Below are 24,366 nucleotides of genomic sequence, written 5' to 3'. Positions count from 1 at the left end.
AACTATTGCCCCCAAATTCTGGGGAAATTATTTATTTTACCACCATGAAATACCCTTCATTTCCAACCCTCCCACACTCAGATACACACACAACAACTATGGCTTATACTAGGAAATATTCATTGTACAGCAAAAATGCTGAATTCTGTGGTATCTTGGAAAAATACAAAATTCTCCAGCAGCATAGTCATGAAGTCCACAGGACCGCGAGTGAGATAACAGGGGCAGTTCATACCACGGCTTCAGGCTTTTTGCAGACTTAGATAAACATAGGTTTACGCTCCGTTCAAATTTTCAAGGTTATCTTTGCAACCAGAAGGGCTGGGAAGTCAATTTGAAAACAAAACAAAACACCACCCACCCACAACCCTCAATGAAAGCTGAGATTCTGGAGCACAATTCTGTGGCATGGGGTAAATTCTGCAATCACAGAATCATGGCACAAACGGGACCCTGCCTATAAATATTGTGGCAAAAATTCCTTCTGATACTGTATTTGACACATGGCACTGGAAATGGTTACAGGCACTTTACAAAGGTGGCATGTCATTTACTGTGAGCTAGAGCAGTGGCTCTCAACCTTTCCAGACAACTGTACCCCTTTCAGGAGTCTGATTTGTCTTGCGTACCCACAAGTTTCACCTCACTTAAAAACTACTTGCTTACAAAATCAGACATAAAAATACAGAAGTGTCACAGCACACTATTCCTGACAAATTGCTTACTTTCTCCTTTTTACCATATAATTATAAAATAGATTGGAATATAAATATTGTACTTACATCTCAGTGTATAGTATATAGAGGAGTATAAACAAGTCATTGTCTGTATGAAATTTTAGTTAGTACTGACTTTGCTAATGCTTTTTATGTAGCCTGTTGTAAAACTAGGCAAATATGTAGATGAGTTGATGTACCCCCTAGAAGACCTCTGCGTATGCCCAGGGGTACACGTACCCATGGTTGAGAACCACTGAGCTAGATTGTGCCATCATGCTATGAGGCCATGCAAGAAGATAAGGGGAAGCAACACCCCTGTCCCCGGTATGGCCATGTAGGACCTACTTGGATCATGACTCTGGTGCAGGAGTTGCAGGCTCCATGCTCCCCTTGATCCACAGCTGCAAGGGGATGGGAAGTTTTCTATTGGCTATATAATTACTGTCCACATCACTAAACTAAAAAATGCTTCAAGTTATTGAAGACAAATTTGTTAGCATTTCATTTTCCATTTTAGAAAGGGCTGAGCAGTTTAAAACTTAATTGATCACGGTTTAGTACTTACATGTGATAAATTGGAAATATTTAATCATAGAACACTTGGTAGCTAAAGTTGTCAGACTTGATTTTGAAGTTGTATCTCCCCGTCTTCCGTTGGTATTGGAACACCAAAAGGGCCGCCGCTCCCAGCACAAAAACAAACACAGCAATGACGATGAGGATGATGGGCCCTACTCCTAGCCTAGGTGCCGTCTCACTTTTTGCATCAGATGCTAGAGAAAGAACAAGGGAAAGTTTTGAATCCCTGGAATCTGTTCCTTCATTAAGAAGCCAACTTAGTGTTACAAACTTGCATGCAATTTAGGACACATCAAGTAGCCCAATGCAGTGGTAAGAGCATGGCACTCTGATACATTGATTCGGTCCTCTTGGAAAGGTTATTCTCATGGCAATGTCTGTGCATTAGAGAAAATCCTGTCTTTAGATACTTGTGCAGAACCACTACTGACTGTGATGGGATATATGTACTCAAATTGGTATGGAGGATGTGGCTCTAGGCATTTTCTGTTCAAGTAATAATAATTATATATACATTTCTGAGCTAATGCCCTAGCTTCAGCATAACCCTGTAGGGAGAACGTTCTTTGATTTTAGTCCTGTCGTTCATCTGCAGTAATTAAGCATATTTGTAAAATTAATATGTTTACACCACATGAGATACTATTCATATTATTGGGGGGCAGGTACTAGTTAATGCCATGACAGGCAATAATTGCACTTAAAAAGAACATTCAGCATCATGTTGAGATGGGGTGTAGAGTAGTGAGCAAGGTCCAGCTTGTACACCAACTCCTACCTGCCCAACCCCCGGCACTCAGTCTCCATTTGATTGACTTTTGGCCACTCCATCCATTTCTAAGCCGTCTAACTTGTCAAGGACCCAGAAGCGGTGTAAATTAGACTGATCTCCACCCTAGTTTACACCTTATTCCAGTTCAACATGTAAATTGTGCCAACTTTTCCTCCCTTACAGCATCAATAAAGTGGGTGTAAGGGAGCATAACAAACCTAACTTATATCACCTTACACAGCACATCTCTGAATTTGGCCCTCAGAGCCTAACATACTGTGCTCTAAAAGGAATCTAGTGTAATCACTGTACAAAAGCTGATTGCAGTATAAGACTTGAGTAGACTCAGAACATTACAGTTCAAATACCCATTACTTTCCGCAATTAATTCTACCTCCTCACTAGCACAAATAGTTGCACAGAACATGCCCCCACCCCCCCAAGTGTATCACCATTACTGCATCCCAACAGGCAGAGATTGGCCCATAAAGTATCAGTAATTGTTACCCAGCTTCAACTGACCATCCTATTTCTCAGCCACGGGGGTTTATGCCTTACAAGGAAGGTTTTCAAGTTCGCCCATCAGTAAAACAGAATCTGTTAAAAAATTAGCTTGTGTTAACTTTTTTGTAGCCATCTACTCATTACTCACCAGTGGCTCTGCACAGAGGCCCCCAGGATGTTCTGTGTGTGGCAATAATTTCACCACTTTTCAGGGATCGAACATCTCGGCAGCTCTGTAACAATTACAAAACTCTGATCATTTATAATATAAACATATGTAATATATTTGAAGTCTTGTAATGACTCCTCTAAAGAATGAAGAATTTATGCTGATTTATTGAAGGCAGTACTGGAGCTTTTTTTTATTTCCCAACGCTAACCTTTGTTACAAAACTGAAAAAGATCAGAGAACAGTACTGAAAAAAAAATATCAGCTTATCAGAACACTGAAAAGAAACCTCTGTGGACAGGCCCTTGGGACAAAGCAGGTTGTGTTGTCTATTTAAAAAAGTCTACAGGAGAATGTCTATCAAAATTTTCTTTAAGCAATGCGGGTGTGTGTACTACTAAGTTTTCTCCAACACTCTTAGGGTATGTAAGAAGGATCTGCAAAATAAGCCAAAGCACACTACATGGCCTTCAGCATCCTTTTTTAACAGCATTGCTCATTATATTTATTATTATTATGAATCATAATAATTTGTATTGTATTGCCACCTGAAGGTCTCAGTCAGGATAAGACTATCCCTCTCCTGAAAAGTTTACAGTCTAGTTTGAAGCGAGATGCAACATGTGAACTTAATAAACAAAAGGAAGAAATGGACAGTAGGGGTAAGTAAGGGTTTGTTTACATGGAAGAGTTTTACCAGTTATACCAGTATAACTATATCACTATATAATGACAAGTTTCAGAGTAACAGCCGTGTTAGTCTGTATCCGCAAAAAGAAGAACAGGAGTACTTGTGGCACCTTAGAGACTAACAAATTTATTAGAGCATAAGCTTTCGTGGACTACAGCCCACTTCTTCGGATGCATATAGAATGGAACATATAATGAGGAGATATATATACACACATACAGAGAGCATAAACAGGTGGGAGTTGTCTTACCAACTCTGAGAGGCCAATTAATTAAGAGAAAAAAAACTTTTGAAGTGATAATCAAGCTAGCCGAGTACAGACAGTGTGATGGGTACCCGCATGGCCCCGCAATATGCCAACATTTTTATGGCTGACTTAGAACAACGCTTCCTTAGCTCTCGTCCCCTAACGCCCCTACTCTACTTGCGCTACATTGATGACATCTTCATCATCTGGACCCATGGAAAAGAAGCCCTTGAGGAATTTCACCATGATTTCAATAATTTCCATCCCACCATCAACCTCAGCCTAGATCAATCCACACAAGCGGTCCATTTCCTGGACACTACTGTGCTAATAAGCGATGGTCACATCAATACCACCCTATACCGGAAACCTACTGACCGCTACACTTACCTACATGCCTCCAGCTTCCATCCAGGACACACCACACGATCCATTGTCTACAGCCAAGCTCTAAGATATAACCGCATTTGCTCCAATCCCTCGGATAGAGACAAGCACCTACAAGATCTCTATCAAGCATTCTTAAAACTACAATACCCACCTGCTGAAGTGAAAAAACAGATTGACAGAGCCAGACGAGTACCCAGAAGTCACCTCCTACAAGACAGGCCCAACAAAGAAAATAACAGAACACCACTAGCTGTCACCTTCAGCCCCCAACTAAAACCTCTCCAGCGCATCATCAGAGATCTACAACCTATCCTGAAAGATGATCCTTTACTCTCACAGATCTTGGGAGACAGACCTGTCCTTGCTTACAGACAACCCCCCAACCTAAAGCAAATACTCACCAGCAACCACACATCACTGAACAAAACCACTAACCCAGGAACCTATCCTTGTAACAAACCCCGATGCCAACTCTGTCCACATATCTATTCAAGTGACATCATCATAGGACCTAATCACATCAGCCATACCATCAGGGGCTCGTTCACCTGCACATCTACCAATGTGATATATGCCATCATGTGCCAGCAATGCCCCTCTGCCATGTACATTGGCCAAACCGGACAGTCTCTACGCAAAAGAATTAATGGACACAAATCTGACATCAGGAATCAAAATACTCAAAAACCAGTGGGAGAACACTTTAACCGGTCTGGTCATTCAGTGACAGACCTGCGGGTGGCTATATTACAACAGAAAAACTTCAAAAACAGACTCCAAAGAGAGACTGCAGAGCTAGAATTGATATGCAAACTAGACACAATCAACTCCGGTTTGAATAAGGACTGGGAATGGCTGAGCCATTACAAACGTTGACTCTATCTCCCCTTGTAAGTACTCTCACACTTCTTATCACACTGTCTGTACTCGGCTAGCTTGATTATCACTTCAAAAGTTTTTTTTCTCTTAATTAATTGGCCTCTCAGAGTTGGTAAGACAACTCCCACCTGTTTATGCTCTCTGTATGTGTGTATATATATCTCCTCATTATATGTTCCATTCTATATGCATCCGAAGAAGTGGGCTGTAGTCCATGAAAGCTTATGCTCTAATAAATTTGTTAGTCTCTAAGGTGCCACAAGTACTCCTGTTCTTCTTATATCACTGTAGTTATACTGGCATAACTCCACTTACTGATACACTTATTCCAGTATAACAGTGGCTTTCTCCTGCCTACCTTGAAACCTTTCCAAAGCCACATAAATGAAACAAACAAAAACACCAAAAAGCCACTCTTGTTCTAGAATTAGAGTATCCACATGGGTTGTTATACAGGTATAACTATATCAGTTTAAATTCACATCATAGCAACAGGTATAACTTTCCTGTGTAGACAAGCCCTAAAAGAAGAACATGTGGTTACATAGGTAGCTACTGTGCAATTTCATGGTTCCAAATCGCTGTAACATTTTTTGCTCCAATTTGTTATTGTGCTGCTGGCTATGCCTGATGTTACTGTCTTGACTTTGTCCTACTATGTTTTTCTCCCAAACTACTCTTTTCTGTTCCAGATTTAAAAGAACCAAGACTCATCTACCAAAAAAATGGGGAGTGACAAGAAGAGGTGAAAGAATAGGTGAGTTCCAATCTTTTAGGCAATAATCCAGGCCTCAGATCAGCTCTGAAGTGAGCAAATATTCCTGGAGGCAGAAGGTGGGTCAAGTATGAGGATATTGTGAGCCTTCACTTTCACCCTTCCCTAAGTCTTTCTCTCACTTAAGTCACGTAGTGTTGGTTGACGCCTTGCCATCCAACCCACATAAGGAGCAGCACAGGAATAGGGCAGGGACCAAACCTGGACTCAGAGTCACAGTTTAATCCTTGCTTTTCCCTTGCTCCATGGGGCGCTTGCCCTTTTCCTGTCATAGCTCTATTCCCCTGGGTGCCAGCTGACGCATGGTCGGGGAAGAGCCCAGGCTTCACCTGCTCCCCACCCACCTGTTTGTAGCAGCTGCTCTTCCTTGCTGCACAGGGCCTGGACATGTGGAGCCCCACAGAGGAGAAAGAGGGCTCCTTATTCCCCTTACTCCCATGGAGGAACCTGCAGGCACGCTGACAAATAACCCCACAATAAAGCAGATTGGTCTACTATTGGAGACCCAGTCCTGCGCTCCAATTTCCCCGTGGCTCTTTGTGATCCTTCATGCACCCTCACTCTGGCACTCGGAGTGGTTCCCAGTGCCCTACGCATGCTCTGGGCATCCCCAATGGTTTTCAAGTGCCTGTCATGTCACTATTCTACTTTCTTGTGGGCTTCATTCCCCCAACAACTCCTCTGGTTTCCCAAAAGTTCCCCTCATTGGATTTGCCGGATGCAGTCTAGTCCCTTCTGTGCTTATTATCTTAATTTAAATCCAATAAAAATATACTAAACTCACTACATTGTCATATTGGATACATTTTGCTTGGGATAAGGGATGATACAGTTTTCCTCTTTAAATTAATAAAGTTTCTAAATCCTACAAGAAAGATGTAAAAGGGGTCCCAGTAATTAGTTGCTGTATCGTGCTAGACATTAATTTAGAATCAGCTACAAACTGGGGCCTAATTTTGATCTCACTTGCAAACCAGGAGCAACTCCAATGAAGTCAATGAAATTATATCAGCATAAAGCCAGTGTAACTGAAATCAGAATATGGTCCTCAATTAACATACTCTCTACCCCAATCTATACAATTAAAGATGTTAAAATCAGATCTATCACTATTCCTTGTAGCTTCTAGTAGGCCTTTGTTCAGTACATTGATGTTAACTTTTACCCTTTGTTTGCAGTCCTTTGGCCAATTTTCTATCCATGCGATAGTGCTCATATTCAAGCCAATGTGAACTAAATATGCAAGTAATATTTTGAGAGGCATTGTACTGAATGCTTCGCTAAATCAAGATACATTACATCAACTGCATTCTTTTTATGCATTAACTCTGCAATGGGATCAAAAAAACAACCACACACATTGGAGATGGAGACATTCTGTTAGGTCATCTAGAGCATCCATACCCAGTACTTTAAACTGGACCTGTATGAGGCGATCTAATAAACTGAGACTATTATACTAAATGCAGGATATTACAGAAACAAAGAAGCTGAAGATAGAAGAAAGCTAGTTGATCTCCTAGTCCATCCATTGTTGGCCAATGCAGGATTGTTCTCTACAATGCATTTTTAAGGCTTTGCCCAGCCTAGTTTGTCTGGCGTTACCTATGCTTTATAAAGGGACACAGTGCTAAAGACATCGGACTGAGAATTGGGAGACCTGGTTCTATTTCAGGCTCTGCTGCTGACCAGCTGTGTGACCTTGGGCAACCAACAAGGTCAGCTCCCAGACTACTGCACTGGGCAGCACAGCATGGGGAGGAGGTGACCAGCCCTCTGTGGAGAAAGAAGTGGTTCAGGACCATTTAGAAAAGCTGGACAAGCACAAGTCCATGGGGCCAGATGCACTGCATCCGAGGATGCTAAAGGAGTTGGCGGACGTGATTGCAGAGCCATTGGCCATTATCTTTGAAAACTCATGGCAACCGGGGGAGGTCCCGGGTGACTGGAAAAAGGCTAATGCAGTGCCCATCTTTAAAAAAGGGAAGGAGGAGGATCCGGGGAACTACAGGCCAGTCAGCCTCACCTCAGTCAATGGAAAAATCATGGAGCAGGTCCTCAAGGAATCAATTTTGAAGCACTTAAAGGAGAGGAAAGGGATCAGGAACAGTCAGCATGGACTCACCAAGGACAAGTCATGCCTGACCAACCTAATTGCTTTCTGTGGTGTGATAACTGGCTCTGTGGATGAGAGGAGAGCAGTGGACGTGTTATTCCTTGACTTTAGCAAAGCTTTTGATACAGTCTCCCACAGTATTCTTGCCAGCAAGTTAAAGAAGTATGGGCTGGATGAACAGACTATAAGGTGGATAGAAAGCTGGCTAGATCGTCGGGCTCAACAGGTAGGGATCAATGGTTCCATGTCTAGTTGGCAGCTGGTATCAAACGGAGTGCCCCAAGGGTCGGTCCTGGGACCGTTTTTGTTCAATAACTTCATTAACGATCTGGAGGATGGCGTGGACTGCACCCTCGGCAAGTTTGCAGATGACACTAAACTGGGGGGGGGGAGTGGTAGATGCGCTGGAGGATACGGATAGGATACAGAGGGACCTAGACAAATTAGAGGATTGGGTCAAAAGACATCTGATGAGGTTCAACAAGGACAAGTGCAGAGTCCTGCACTTAGGACGGAAGAATCCCATGCACTGCTACAGACTAGGGACCGTGTGGCCAGGCAGTAGTTCTGCAGAAAAGGACGTAGGGGTTACAGTGGACGAGAAGCTGGATATGAGTTGACAGTGTGCCCTCGTTGCCAAGAAGGCTAACGGCATTTTGGGCTGTATAAGTAGGGGCATTGCCAGCAGATTGAGGGATGTGATAATTCCCCTCTATTTGACATTGGTGAGGCCTCATCTGGAGTACTGTGTCCAGTTTTGGGCCCCACACTACAAGAAGGATGTGGAAAAACTGGAAAGAGTCCAGCGGAGGGCAACAAAAATGATTAGGGGGCTGGAGCACATGACTTATGAGGAGAGGCTGAGGGAACTGGGATTGTTTAGTCTGCAGAAGAGAAGAATGAGGGGGGATTTGATAGCTGCTTTCAACTACCTGAAAGGGGGTTACAAAGAGGATGGATCTAGACTGTTCTCAGTGGCACCAGATGACAGAACAAGGAGTAATGGTCTCAAGTTGCAGTGAGGGAGGTTTAGGTTGGATATTAGGAAAAACTTTTTCACGAGGGTGGTGAAGCACTGGAATGGGTTACCTAGGGAGGTGGTGGAATCTTTAAGGTCAGGCTTGACAAAGCCCTGGCTGGGATGATTTAGTTGGGGATTGATCCTGCTACGAGCAGAGGGTTGGACTAGATGACCTCCTGAGGTCCCTTCCAACCCTGATATTCTATGATTCTAAGTCATATCCTCTCTCTGTGCCTCTGCTTCCTCTCTGTAAAATGGGGACAGTGACATGTACCCCATCCTTGTGGGACACTGAGATCCGGGGATTAAACATGCTCTATACAAGCTAAGTATGTTTGTCATACATTCATGCTCCTTGATGCTCATGATTCCATTGTCCTCTAGATGTTGATCCAAATTCAGTCCTCATATGAATAGATGCAACTCTGCCCCCCATCATCTCTTAGTATTTGTTCCATTATGTTATTAGGAGTTGAAGTTATATGGTTTGAATACTTACCTGAATATGAGTTTTGCGGTACTTTAAATATTCAAAATTATATTAGTGTCAATATATTAGTATGAGTTTTGCGGTACTTTAAATATTCAAAATTATATTAGTGTCAACTAGAGCCCTCCTTCCATCTGTCACTCAAATTTCCTGTCCCTCTTTTCCTTTTTACCTGGACAAAGCTCTATAATTGGAGACAGGAAAAGGTTTTCTTCCTCCTGCTATCCATTCCTGATCTTCTAGGAGGAGTCATTTGATTTATACTGAGACCAAGTGGAGCAATTTAGAGCAGGAGGGAACTATTAAATAATGGACAAATACCTAATGAAAACATTGTGTCACCACAGAGAAGATCTTTAGCCAAAATAAAATAATAATAATAATAATAATAATTCTACGGTAAAAAGAGAGCCCTAATTTATCTTGTCTTCACGAGCAGCAAATTATAAGTGCTGTTCACATACCTGGAACTAAAGAGAGACAATGTGATAATTTTTGGATGTAGTCAGAAGATAATATCTGTGCCCAACTTTACCAGAATACTGTTCACTATATTTTTTTAAGTGCTTTTGAAAAGGTGCTGGATTGACAGCCCTAGAAACCAGGGAATTTGGGCAACAACAGTGTAAGCTTCCTCAGACTGTGCCCAAACCCTGATCTGGGGAAATAATCACGGGGCAAGAAAAGACAGAGCCATCTCCTTGACCATTCCAACTTTGGCTTTTCTGATGAGACTGCACCCTTATCAGCTAGTTGACTGTTTTTTATTCTGTGGAACTTGTCCACTAGTATTTGTATTGAGATCACCTGCTCATTTCACTTTTTTTTCCCCAGTCACCCCCAGAGCCATCCAGTTTCCCAGCCTTGATACCATTTTTTATTTATGTTCCATGCTTCAGCTGAAGGATAGGGAATGGAAAGAGAAAAAGATTGAGGCTTACATGTGGCTATATTATTTCCCCACTTCACACTGCTGTGAGTTGAAAAATGAAGGAAAATGGAGAAGAGAAGTTTAAAGGATACCATCACCTTTCGGAAGCATATTATCCCTTCATTTTCCAAGTACAGCACTGTCGGTCATATGTCACATAGAAAGTTAAATGTAAGGAGCAAACCCCTTACCATCTTACAGGTGCTTTCAGGAGTTTCCACACAAATACGAATTTTGCAGTGTAGGTAAACCACAGAGTTGTTGACAAAGGAAAAGATTTTCAGCTTAAACTGAGCTTTTCTTGAATTTCCATTTTCAATCATGGTGGTGTAGGTCTCTGGGACTGGGCAGCTAAAAGAGAATAGGAAGACACACAAAATAACTAGAGCTATAGGCACTATACCCCAGTAACAGCACCTTGTGGTTCTGTTTATAAGCTTCCTCTGAAAATCCTTATCTAGATATTCCGTGGCGTGTTCTCCAGTATAGACACTGGTGGCAGTGTTCTGAGTGTTGGTTTGTCCCTAGGATAGAACACCACTGAACACAAAAGCCTGAGTACACAGGGGATTCAGAGGTGAGTATTTAGTGAGATTCTTCAACTTCAGCATTGGAGAAAAAACAAAAACAAATTGAAGTCTGAGATGCCTGAAGGCAGATGATGAAGTGGGTGTCACACGATACTGAATATTTTACACACAACACAGTAGTTTGACACAGTAAACTAACCCAGTCATGCCCAGAGAACCATTTGATCCGGGTTCAAATGTCCTGCTACATATAAGAATTAATTCTGACTTTTGGAAGGGTGGTGCTGGTGAAGCAATCCCATTCTTCAGAAATTAAATATTTTCTTTTCAGCTCCTAAAGTGAGGTTCTACTTTTAAAGCTATCTTTGTAAACATATATCATAGGTTCTCCATCTTTATGGTCTCTCCACTATTTCCATATCAGATGGGCCTAGGTTACTATTAAATATTTTCATTCAAACTGCCACCCCTCCAAAATAATCCTGGACTTTGAGGATTTACGTCTCCACTGCAATAAAAGACCCACGGCATGGCCAAGGCCGGCCCGAGTCAGCTGACTTGGGCTCGCAGGGTTCAGTCTGCAGGGCTAAAAATGGCTGAGTAGATGTTCGGGCTTGGACTGGAGTCCAGATGCTGAAAGCTCAGGAGGCAGGTGAGTCTCACAGCCTGAGATCCAGCCCAAGCCCAAATATCTATGCTGCTATTTTTAGCCCTGCACCCTGAGCCCTACAAGGCCAAATCAGCTGAGTTGGGCGGAGACTCAATGCCGCAGGATTTTTATTGCAGTGTAGATGTAACCTGAGTGTCACCTCGGGCTCTCTCCTACTTTCTCATGCACATCACCAGTAACAAAGGTACTGCAAGCCAGGTGAGGTCCGCAGTTTCACTTGTTCAACCACTGTCTTAAAATTATGTCCTAGTAGCCTATTCTGCTTCACAAATCAGGCTACCATACTCTACTTCATATGAAGATTCTGAATGTTCTTCAAGGATCACCCCATGTACTGCATACAGCAATAATCTAACTTCAAGGCCATAAAGGCATGCATGCCTTTGGCAATGGCTGCATTAGAAAGAAATGGCTGCACCATAGATTTTTTGCACTATTGACTACCAAAGCCACCTACGCCTCCAGGACCAATCAGAAATCAAAGAGTAGACCTACACTGAACATCTCCTTTACAAATATTAGGGGGAGGCAACAGCCCTCCCAGACTCTCTTTTAAAATGTCTGAAGTTAAGTATTTGGCTTTGAAAAGAACAAGGACTCATTGAGGGCACGTAAAAAGTACATTAAAAAGATAGGGTATTAATAGCCATCTTCGGCTCATGGAAAGGTTCCTCAAGTTCAGGGACTACATTGCTAGACAGCTTGCACATGCCTATGTCACTTCTAATGAGTGCTGCTGTACCTGTTGTTAATAAAACCAAATGAGAGAAGATCCACTGAATTACTCGTTGGAGTTGCCCAGCACTCAGTGACGACCACCTTGAGCCTGCTGTCTCCTTTTTGAATTCCCACCTCAATCAGTATATCATCAGTGACAGAGACACTGAAATTTTGGGGGATTGAAGAGTTTCCAACAAACAATTGCATCTCAGTTATAAAATCTCCAGATCCATGTAAATCCTCAAAAAAGGTATAAACCCTGAAAAGACAATAAGCCGCTTTTAAAGATCATAGATTTGATTACGGTGTTTTTACAGGTCACAAATATGATTCCTGTTTCTCTAGCACGTGTGCACTACAGTAGGGAGGAAAAATCTGTAGTCCAGCATATTGTTAGGATTTCAAGAGGAAAGGGTGGTTGTTTGCTGCAATCCAGGCCCTTGGGGTAGTGTGGAAGAAGGCATGGAGAAGACTCTGGGAGGCTACAAAGGTGGAAGTTATTGGCAACATGAGCAGACAGCGTAGTGATGACAGTGATTTAAAATGGGAACAGGAGTATATTACCAAAGCTCTGAACAAGAAGTTTGAGCCTCATGCGAAAAACAAGAGGAAGCCAGTGAAGGGATTTGAAGAGGGAGTGATGGGGTCAGAACGGTAAATGAGCAAGACTTTTTGATGCAGCTTTTTGGACACACTGCAAGAGAGTGTGAGGGTGCGGGGGAATCATGGATGCCAGAGGAGGTGATTGAAGTAATCAAGGCAAGAGATGACCAAAATCCAGATGAGCAGTTTTGTTGTAGGAATGGAGAGGAAAGGATGGGTTTTGGAGCTGTATAGGAAAGCAAGTGAGAGGATTTGGTGACAGCCTGAGTGTGGTGGAAAGAAAGAGAGAAGTGGTCCGTCTGAGGAAGGGATGAGGCTCATTGGCAAGACAATGTGAAGAAGTCTGGGCTGTCATTTCTTGTGCTCTGCCCATTCTATAGATATAAACAGAGGCTCTCACTCTATAGTGTTGCTAACCTGGAGCCTTTCACAAGAACTACATTTGCATTACATTTTTTTTTAAAAGGTCATCATGTAAGTTTGTGGATTTTAAAAATAATCATCATTATCATCATCATAATGCATAGCAATTACACAGCACTGTACGTTCATTCATTTATTCCCAGAGGCAATTATTTTGCTGATGAGGAATACGACTTGCCCATGACCACACAAGGAACCAGTGACACAGCTGGGATTACAGCACAGGAATTTCTGATTTCCCAAGCTTGCGCACATGCCACAAGAATATACCTTAGAAGACTAAATTCCCCCCCTCCCCCCCCCCCCCCCACACACACAGTGCCAAACATTACAACTTAGAAGTTGGGTGAGTTTTTATTTACCCTTCTGAACTGTATCCAGATGAAGTCAAGAGATTATTCTGAAACACACAATGGATTGGACAGACAATCTTCAAGTTGTGGATAACTCCCTGAGAGGAGTTGTCATTCCGAAGTATTGTTTTCACAATAGTCTTAGTCAGATTCTGGAACAGAAAAAGGAGAGAGAGATACTTTATCAACCTTCATGTTTCTGAGAACACCTTAGTCCCACTAGTCAGCTACCTCTGGTAATTTTAAGTAATACCTCAGGAATTCTGTATACAACTGGCCATGAAAACCAAAACCATCAGCATCTACTAGCTTTGTCATTATGGGGCTAGCAAATGAAAACAAGTTTGTTGTTCTTATCTTAGTACATAGTGTTCACTGCTCCATAAAACATCCATACCATTTGTATGACCAGGTCTTTTTATTCCACATTGTCCTGTCTAGACCAGTGGGTCTCAAACTTATTTGATCAGGCCCCCCTTCTTTGTGTCTGTAGTCATTTATGCCCCCCTCCCAAGTACATATACCACCACCAGGATCTGAAGGCAGAGCTGAGAGCAGCGGCTGCTGGCCAGGCGCCCAGCTCTGAAGGCAGTGCCGTGCCAGGAGCAGCACAGAAGTAAGAGTGGCAATGTGAAAAGTGATCGTTATCACTTTTCACAGCAGATTTAGCTCCCGATTGGCGCCCTTACTTCTGCACTGCTGCTACAACCCTGGGGCGGACAGCTGCAGACCTGCCACCCTAGTACTAACAGCCGGAGCCCCACTGCCTCCAGGTGAAGGGTTGGCGGGGGAGGGGGAAGGAGACCCCAATCCCAGGTGGTGGGGCTTCAGCTCTCAGCCCAGGGGCAGTGGGCCTCCGGCTGTCCCCTTTATACTCACCTCCACAGATGTGCACAGCCCTTCTGCACTAGCCCACCACCTGCGGCTGAGAGCCAGAGATCTTCAAAAACTAAAAACTGTAAATAAAAAACACATGGCTCGTGCTTCCCTTGACACATTCCCGCACCTCCCTTGGGAGGCCTGCCCCATAGTTTGGGAACCATTGAGTCTAGACCAATCAGTACAGTCTTGTTTGGATTACTTATTCATTTACATATTACATTAAACGTATTTCATTCAGACCCCAAATTTTAAATATGCTACAGATTTGTGTACTGGCAGTGAGAAGTTAATAGAAGAAACTGGGGAGGGAACAACACTCAAGGCTGTTGGAACCCAGGAGGGTAGCAAATGGGTTTTATTGTGGGGGGTGCAATGAGGGTTTTGGTGTTGAGGATACAATCTTTACTTCCCTCCTCCTTACTCCCCAAGTAGAAGCAGAGGTGATTTTACTTTGGGAAAGTGGGATTGAATTCTTTGTTCACCGTTTCAGGAAACCCTGATGGTAACAGGCTGCACCCCCAAGCTCAATCTCTGCCACTGCACTCTACAATGACAAGTACATTAGCCGGGTGTTTCCTTCATCTGTTCAGGTGACTTACACTTTGTACTTTAGTTCCACATTCGTCCCACGCTGTCCACAGCATCACACGAGTGTCGTTGCTGAAGCTCACGTTGCAGTGAGGCTCCCCAAGATAGAGTGCAGATTCTGGGATAGATTCCTGCTGCAGAAATATCTTCTGAATGGAAATGACAATCTTCTCAATCTCACAGAACACTCTCACTGCATCCTTTATGGACATCCCCTGGGAAGATTTAGTGAGTGGCGAGGTAGTGACGTGTGGTGAGCTACGGGCATTCGACACAGACGCTATGGAGGCACGCGGCATTGCTGTGCTAGAAAACATAGTATCCTCTTCAGCTTTGGTTTTAGCAGCAGCTGAATCCTCTGTAGCAGGTGAAAACACAGGAGCTGAAGTATGTGGATGTGTTACAGGTAAACCTGTGCCGCCTACATGTTTGCCATGTGCAGTTGTAGGGCCATGGCTAAGAGGAAATGCTATGGAGCGACAAAAATAAAGGGATTGTAAATTACAGATTCAAATTTGATTTCTTAAGAATACTCAAATGAAAAAAAACATTATCAGGAAACTTTCAGTCATTGGTAGAAAAACTGCTGCTCTTCTTTCTTAACTGGTCATGTGTAATTACCTCAAAATACACTACTGCTTTTTTTTCTTAATTAAAAATAAAGACACCAGTAAGAAAAGACCAAAGATTCCATTTCTCTCTGGCTGCAATAATTTACACACTCACAATATGTATGTGTTCCCAATGTCTCTTGGGGGCCAGATTTTCAAAATAGCTCACCTCCCATTTAGGCATCAAAATAAGTGGCCGTAAGGGTCACAATAGGAGCTACTGGATGTGGAACACTTTTGAAAATCAGGCCCTTATTTTTGTCCCTAAATGAGAGCTGAGCTCTTTGTAAAATGTGGCTCCGGCTGTGAGCGCTGGGCACATGAAAATCTGACCTTGGCCTGAGTTTTTTGGAGAATCTGGTTCTTGTTGCCCCTTCAGCACAATAGTATTACAGCAGGTCGGTACTGTCTATAGACATATATAAGGAGCTTTACTGAGGAAGTTAGCAAATGTATGTCAGTAGTAGTTTTTTACTGGGGAGAGAGAGGGAGGAAAGAAGGTAGGAGGGTGATAGTCTGGGTACTGAACACCAAACTCCTTTCCCTCAGCCCCTTTTCTATCACAGGTTTTTGAGTTACCTGTTAGATTACCCTATGATACTTTAATGATACCCACAGCCCTACTCTGCACCCATCTTTGTAATGTAATCTTTTAACCAATGTAATGATCTACATTCACATAACTAATACTGGGTTTGTTTTGAATAGTGTGGATTTTACTTTGCAATATTTTACTGAATTATATGCACAAATAGCATGTATTCTCCAATCCAAATTTAAAAAAATATATATTTCCTAAGAAACTATTTTCATATCTTCTGAGAATGTCCTAAATTGAAAAATTACTGATCTCATGGCAGGAAAAAGGATCCGGGACTTATTTCAAAAATGTCTTTCCCAAATCCTTATAATCACAGTGCTAAGAAAATGTCCTGATTTACTGAAACCTAACAAAGGTAGGCATCTATTTACAATACTTGAGACTTCAGCCAATACACACAGTTCATCACTATGGTAACAAAAACAAATACAATCCATACAAAAGTGGTTCAAAAGAACTGAGAAACTGAAAGACCTATTTTAGGTGAACAAATAAATTATTTGAGGAAAGGTGGCATGAGTTGGATGCATTAACTAAAGACAAATCAATGAGTTATAACATCAGTATTTATCAATACTATAACCCATAACATAAACTGCTTCCATTCTGATTTAGTCTCTTATCTTGTATCTCTGATGTTCTATCTATTACTGCTCATGAAAGAAAATAACTGGTACTCTCAACAATTCTGTTTACCTTTAAGGGGGAAAATAAGAAAAGAGAAATCATTGTTTAAAAAAAAAGAATGAACTGGGCCCATTAAATGTTCATACAGTAAACTTTTATCATAAAGCAAAAGTATAATAAATGCAGTTAAATATAACAGAAATATGCAAAATACACTAAAATAGACATTTTTCAGTAGCATGTGGTTGAACACATTGAGCCAAAGTCATCCCTAGTATACGTCCATGGACCAAAGTGGAGTTCCACCAGAAGTGGATGTAACCAAATGATTTTATGAAGACACCATCATTATAATTTCAAATAAATCACTAGGTAATGAAAAACAATATTGCCTTCACAGTTTCTCCCAGGCCTCTCTGAATCGAGATCAGCAAATCCTTCATTACAGCTGCATTGATAGCTCCCATATGTGTTGTGGCATGATGCATCCGGGGAACAGTCATTATCTTCTCTTTCGCACTCATCATAATCTGTTGGGGTTTGGAGTTTGGGGTTTTTTATTAAAAAAAAGAAGAAAAAATAAAGAGAGAGAGTGTGTATTACTGGCATTGTGATTATTCCTTAACTGGAACTACCATCATGGTACCCTGGACACTAGTTCTCATGTTGTTTATCTGGGAGACAGTAACACACACAGTCCGGAAGCTGCTGATGCTAGAATACTCAGTGCCGGAAGGTCAGAGTTAGCAAGAGCCTCCAGCGGCACTGCTGGCAGCTGATAATGGGAGGGCAGATCCCCCCGACCCCTTCCCCTCGGCACACCCAATTAATTCTCCCATCCCCAAAAACTGATAGCTGTCACAAGGGACTACTCCCAAACAGACTCTCCCACCCTACAGACTCAACACTCTTAAGAGGGAAGTGGGTGGTTGGTAATTTAAAGAATATTTGGAGCTGGTTGAAAAACAGGCCAAAAAGTTTGGGAAAGTTTCATCAAATTTGTTTTCCCATTCTTCGGCCAAAAATTTAGAATTTCAAGGACAAATATTTGTTACAAATTTTAATTTTTGTACAGGTTCTACTTAGGATTGTGTATAAATGGAAACACAGCCACAGGTGGGTTTCAAATTTCCCACTTGTGACTCTCACTAACCATACCACTATAGGTGGCTCGTGTTAACTCTGTCCCTGAAACCCCTCAGACTAATGCCAGTTTCAGGGGGCATATATAACCCTGTTCTCAATTAAGTGCTACCATGATATGGACATTCTTTTATTATTAATGAGACACATGTTGCTGGTTGTGGTGAAGGTGGAGAAAAGGCACCACCATTTGGTCAACAGCATGGATTTCTGTGCCTTATGTAAATCAAACTCTGTGCCATAGGAGAACATGTATTTTGTTTTTACATGCAGGAGATTTAAAATGAGTCTTCACAGCCAAAAATGGGCACTAAAAATCCAAAGAGATATAGAAATATCCAACCTGCACTCAGCTTTTGTAGACTTGTGGTGCACTGCTTTCAGAGAAGAAACACTAAGGGCCATCTACTGCAGTGTGCAGATTGAAATGTAACTGAGAGTATCAGAAGTGTGGAATTGCTGAAGACCGTTATTAACAACTCAATATGAGTGTTTAGGCAGAACATATCTCAGTACGAACCAGAGTTGGAGAAGGATGTCTTTAGGAAGGAGCAAAGAAAGTTACAGGAGACTGTTGTTCATTTATTCTAACCAAATGAAAGATGGGGGCAAATAATAACAGATTGACCTTTTCTAATTACTTTGGGACAGATTTTGCCACGTCTACTCACATGAGTAGCACTCTACTCTCAAGTAGTCCCACTGAAATGTGAGTTAGGCTGGTAGAATCTGGCCCTTGGAAAACAATAACTTGATGAACAGTATGCAGCATGGCTTTATAAAGGACACAGAATGTTTGACAAAACCGATAGCCTTCTTTGATAAACAATTGTAAGTGTGGCAGGCAAGGAGAATGCACCAGATGAAATAAATCTATTTTAGTAAAGTTTTCCATACTGTCCTGCCTGCAATTCTAATTGAGAGGTTAGAACAATATTATTTGGATAAGCATGTTGTGGTATAGATACTAAACTTGCTGATGTGTCATCAGCAGAAGGATTAGAAATGATTTTATACAGAGACATCAATTTGAGGAGCTCTATAAAAAAGGATTCTACTGCAGTCTATCAATGGACTGGTCTTATTTATCTTCTTTTTCAATGATCTATAAGAAGAAGGAAACTGTACAATAACTAGTGGCCCTGGTTAAACCAAACTGAGGGTCTACATCTGAGCTCTGCTACACCACATATCTCACTATATCTTTTGACAGGTTTCAGAGTAGCAGCCGTGTTAGTCTGTATCCGCAAAAAGAAGAACAGGAGTACTTGTGGCACCTTAGAGATTAAGATAAATTTGTTAGTCTCTAAGGTGCCACAAGTACTCCTGTTCTTCTTATATCTTTTGAAGTTCTCTGAAAGAGCTCGTGAGCTGAACTGGCAGAAGTTCTAAGGAAAAGATAATGGGATTTTCATCCAGCACTCTCACAGATGCTGTACTCTCTAAATCACAAACAAAAAGACAGGTTTTATCCTGTTGCTAGTTTTGAAAAATTACAGTGATATAAAACTGCACCTTACCACGTATGGAGAGGCTGGTGTTGTCAACTGTAAAATAGGAACTATTTTTAAAGACATCATGAAAATCTGTGGAAAGGTTGTGGATATCCAAGTCTTTTGCAGTCAGTAAATCGAAACCTACCACTATGCTTCCATTAGTAATACTAGTTATCAGCATTTTTATCAAACCAAGATCCATTTCCCGAAGACAGTTAAGAGGCAGAGATTTCCGTACCTGTGATCAAAATATAATGCTTGTGAAGATGGGCAGACAGTATGAATTAAATTATATACTGTGACTCAGAATGCCCAAACATTATGCATAACTACCGTGCTTCATGTTCAGGACAGAGACAGCAGAAAATGGGCTTTTATTTAACTACTGAATTTTCCGAATACCGCTGTTTGGCTCAAATATGTATTTAACTGTGAATATAAAACACAGGAATGATTCAGCTCAGGGTATACACAGAAGGAGGTAGGCATAGATATTGGCAGGGGTCCCTGGTAACACTTAACCTGCCAAGGAGAGAGATTCCATTGGTGCAATTCAGTCTCAATGCTCCTTCCATCAAGGGGCCTTTAAAGAGACAGTGCAGCCCAATACTAAGAGGCTTTGGCTATAGAGACAGCATGGGCAGAGTGGGCATCTCTGCAGCAGTATCTGCCAACAATCTCCTATGGAACCTCAACCCTATCTTACAGATGCTCCTGCAGCACAAACCCTAAGTGAATGTAGCAGCCATACCACCCCCTGCCCTCCCTCAGGGTGGATCTCCATGGAGGGCAAGCCTGGTACAGAAAGTTCCTCTACGTATTATTAAGAGTAAATCTGGCCTCCATCTGTACCCAATGATCAAATCAAAGGGGAAATAGAAAAACAGTTTCTCATGCTTTCAGTATCTCCATGCAGCCTCAGCCCAGACTAACTCAAAAATGTTTCACAGGAGTCTTCCATGGGGAGTCTTGCACTATCGCTGCAGATCCTAAATGCCACCTGGACATACGTCCCAGGCTCCCACATTTCCCTGACAGCCTTGTGGCCAGGTCAGAAAATAACTCTAAAATAATCTGAATGTGAATATTTAGCCTCAGAGCACCTCAGTTAGGGCAGTTGATCATGACTAATTATAATAAACACTTAATCGATATGCAAATGTTCTGGAATTTATCTTGGGCTGAAAAGAGAAAATACAGCCTTTCCCAGTGACTATTGAACCTCCACAATCACTAGGCTATAGCAACAACCTTTTGTACTACTTTGGATAGAAGGATGGTCTTGTGTCCACATGACTGGAATTCATAGTTCTACTTCTGGCTGTGCCGCTGATTTGCTGCACGTGTTTGGACAAGCTGTTCCACCTTTCTGTGCCTTAGCTTCCCTACATATTCCACGTAGGATAATATTGACCTGTGTCTCAAGCTCTAGATAGGCTATGAGGCTGAAAATTAATTAACTTTGAATAGCATGTTGAGATCATTGGATGGAAAGCACTATGTGAATGCAATGCTTTACTACTGATACTACCACATGGTTAAAGAGTTTGAACACCAGTAACAAGAGAGAGCAGACAATACATCCAATTTATTTCCTCTACTAATTTAAATGTAAATTGAGATGACCCATCCCAACCACACTGAGTTCCAGAGGAGGAGCCTACAACAATAATACAGAGTTTCTGAGAGAGGCTGTAAGTTTTGTGCTGAGGAAAACTGGTAAAACCACTATCCATCACATAACTTTAACTACAAAGATATGAAAGTCAGCTAGTTTGATAATATTTTATGTATCTATCATAGATTAAAAACCTTTCACAATATATGTGCAAAGGATGTGCAGAACGAATATGGGAGAGAAACACTGTAAACTGTTGACATAGCCTTATCTCTCTTTAAAGTTTGACTGCTGAGTAAACTGCTGTTTCTATCTGCCTGTCAGACATTTCTAATATTCCACTACTGTAATATCTAGATGCACTGAATTTGTCCATAAAGGGCCCTATTTTCCTCTCGTCCTTGCTTCAGAAGCTGATAATAGTATCCCTGGTGTTTCTTTCCCCCCGCCTGTATTCTTTTCTGATTTTGACCATCACTTGCTTTGTCATGTCTGAATTCAGACTGTGAGCTCTCAGTGGCACTTATTTGTGTCAGTGAATCCTAGGATATTTTTCACATTTGGAAATAAACTTACACCAAAATTTTCAAATCTGAATACCTAAAATTAGGCTTCACATTCTACAGTGAGGTACCTTGTTATAATCAGTTCTCTATTGTCAGGGCCGGCTCCAGGCACCAGCCCAGCAAGCAGGTGCTTGGGGCGGCCAAGGGGAAGGGGAGGCAGGTCGGGCTCTTCGGCGGCGGGTCCCTCTCGGAGGGAAGCACCTGCCACCGATTACCACCGAAGAAGAAACCGGCGCGGTGGAGCTGAACCCAGAATGCCGCCGATCTCAATTGCAATCGCGGCTTTTTTTTTTCCCGCCACTTGAGGCGGCAAAATCCCTGGAGCCGATCCTGTCTATCGTTGTTATTTATTTCACAGTAGCAAATGTGGAAAGAAGCTCATAGCCCCACTGTGCTAGGTGCTGTGCAAACAGAGTGAGACACAGTCCCTACTTCAATGAGCTTACACTCGATGACAACAAGACAGACAAACGCTGGGACAAACCTAAGACATGCACTGTCCTCCTGATGCACGTACATCACTCCCATTAGCTTCAAATGAGAACGCCAAGAGGAGGAAATATCCAAAGTTTTAGAACTTGAGGTTTCATTGCTTGAGGGATGATTACCCTGCTTGTGCACATCTACTCCTGCTAGCTCTCCTCAAGCTAGAACGAGTATGACTAGCAATGTAGTTGCAGTAGCATGGGTAGTGGCAGTGGAGGCACGGTTGAGTTGGGCTAACTACTGAACTACCAGTTTCAGGTGGGACTGTACTTGGCATGGTTAAGCCATGCCTCTGCTGCTACTGTCCACGCAACCATGGCTGCACTGCTATTTATAATCACGGTAACTCAAGTATGTGTATGTGAGCAAGGGAATCACCCCTCTAACTCATGGCATAGACAGTCTCAGAATAATAATTCTTGCCCTTTGCTTGCAAGATCCTCTATTTAAATTCCCTCATTCCTATATCATAGAATCTTAGACCTGGAAGGGACCTCGAGAGGTCATCTAGTCCAGTCCCCTGCACTCGTGGCAGGACTAAGTATTATCTAGATCATCCCTGACAGCTGTTTGTCTAACCTGCTCTTAAAAATCTCCAATGGAGATTTCACAACCTCCCTAGGCAATTTGTTCCAGAGCTTAACCACTCTGCCAGTTCGGAAGTTTTTCCTAATGTCCAACCTAAACCACCCTTGCCGCAATTTAAGCCCATTGTTTCTTGTCCTATCCTCAGAGGTTAAGGAGAACAATTTTTCTCCCTCCTCCTTGTAACCTTTTACGTACTTGAAAATTGTTATGTCCCCTCTCAGTCTTCTCTTCTCCAGACTAAACAAACCCAATTTTTTCCAATTTTCCCTCATAGTTCATGTTTTCTAGACCTTTAATCATTTTTGTCACTCTTCTCTGGGTTCTCTCTAATTTGTCCACATCCTTCCTGAAATGTGGTGCCCTGAACTGGACACAGTACTTCAGTTGATGCCAAATTAGCGCGGAGTAGAGTGGAAGAATTACTTCTCGTGTCTTGCTTACAACACTTCTGCTAATACATCCCAGAATGATGTTTGCTTTTTTTGCAACAGTGTTACACTGATGGCTCATATTTAGCTTGTGGTCCACTCTGACCCCCAGATCCCTTTCTGCAGTCCTTCTTAGGCAGTCATTTCCCATTTTGTATGTGTGCAACTGATTGTTCCTTCCTAAGTGGAGTACTTCACATTTGTCCTTATTGAATTTCATCCTATTTACTTCAGATCATTTCTCCAGTTTGTCCAGATCATTTTGAATTATAATCCTATCCTCCAAAGCACTTGCAACCCCTCCCAGCTTGGTATCGTCCGCAAACTTTATAAGTGGACTTTCTATACCATTATCTAACTCATTGATGAAGATATTTGAACAGAATCAGACCCAGAATCGGACCCCACTTGTTATGTCCTTCCAGCATGGCTGTGAACCACTGATAACTACTCTCTGGGAATGGTTTTCCAACCACTTTTGCACCCACCTTATAGTAGCTCCATCTAGGTTGCATTTCCCTCGTTTATGAGACGGTCATGTGAGACAGTATCAAAAGCTTTACTAAAGTCAAGATATACCACATCTACCACTTCCCTCTCATCCACAAGACTTGTTACCCTGTCAAAGAAAGCTATCAGGTTGGTTTGACACAATTTGTTCTCAGATCATGTCAGACCATCAAGCTCTTGATCAAGCTCTCAAGTGAGCAGCATTTCATAGATCAATGTTTGCAAGGTAGACAAAGAGCAGCTTTGCTATGTTCAGGCTATTTCTCCATTAAGGGCTAGATTGGGAAAGGCACGGCCACGAGTAAGTGGCAGCACACAGCTATGCTGTCCAGGACAGCCACAATTCCTTCCCTACTCCCCCCTTGCTCCTGGGCCAGTGGAGTAAACTGACATTTTACAGGGTGCAGATTCTCCCCTCCCATTAGTCCAGCTCTGCTCTCCAATGCATTGGGGGTAGAGACAGGCTTCACCCATTCCCCACCTACTTGCTCTTGGGAAGAAATATCCAGGGTGCCACACCAGACCTGGACTCAAAATCCAAGAAAGTCTTACTTGGCCAAACAGTGGGGTGGGGCCTTTCTCCCCTTTACTTTGAAACATCATGAAAGATAAGGCTAGATTTTGGCCTTAAATTTTTATC

At 42.2% G+C, this 24,366-nt stretch overlaps 1 protein-coding gene across 1 annotated transcript in view; it reads right to left on the bottom strand.

Moving 5' to 3' along the window:
* The window catches only part of UMODL1 (uromodulin like 1), a 69,930-nt gene that overhangs the window by 3,687 nt on the left and 41,877 nt on the right, over window positions 1-24,366 (bottom strand). The window contains exons 15-22 of the mRNA XM_054004838.1: window positions 19,555-19,768; window positions 17,284-17,421; window positions 15,064-15,521; window positions 13,592-13,734; window positions 12,226-12,462; window positions 10,475-10,634; window positions 2,723-2,807; window positions 1,285-1,492 (exon numbers count right to left, since the gene is read on the bottom strand). Of these exons, the coding sequence (XP_053860813.1) occupies window positions 1,305-1,492; window positions 2,723-2,807; window positions 10,475-10,634; window positions 12,226-12,462; window positions 13,592-13,734; window positions 15,064-15,521; window positions 17,284-17,421; window positions 19,555-19,768 (1,623 nt within the window). The 3' untranslated portion in view covers window positions 1,285-1,304. The remainder of the gene's footprint in view (window positions 1-1,284; window positions 1,493-2,722; window positions 2,808-10,474; window positions 10,635-12,225; window positions 12,463-13,591; window positions 13,735-15,063; window positions 15,522-17,283; window positions 17,422-19,554; window positions 19,769-24,366) is intronic.

The sequence above is a fragment of the Malaclemys terrapin genome, chromosome 1 (genome assembly GCF_027887155.1).
Source record: "Malaclemys terrapin pileata isolate rMalTer1 chromosome 1, rMalTer1.hap1, whole genome shotgun sequence".
NCBI lineage: Eukaryota > Metazoa > Chordata > Testudines > Emydidae > Malaclemys > Malaclemys terrapin.
The sequence above is the reverse complement of the archived record's forward strand: the minus strand, read 5'-3'. Positions and strand labels throughout refer to the sequence as shown.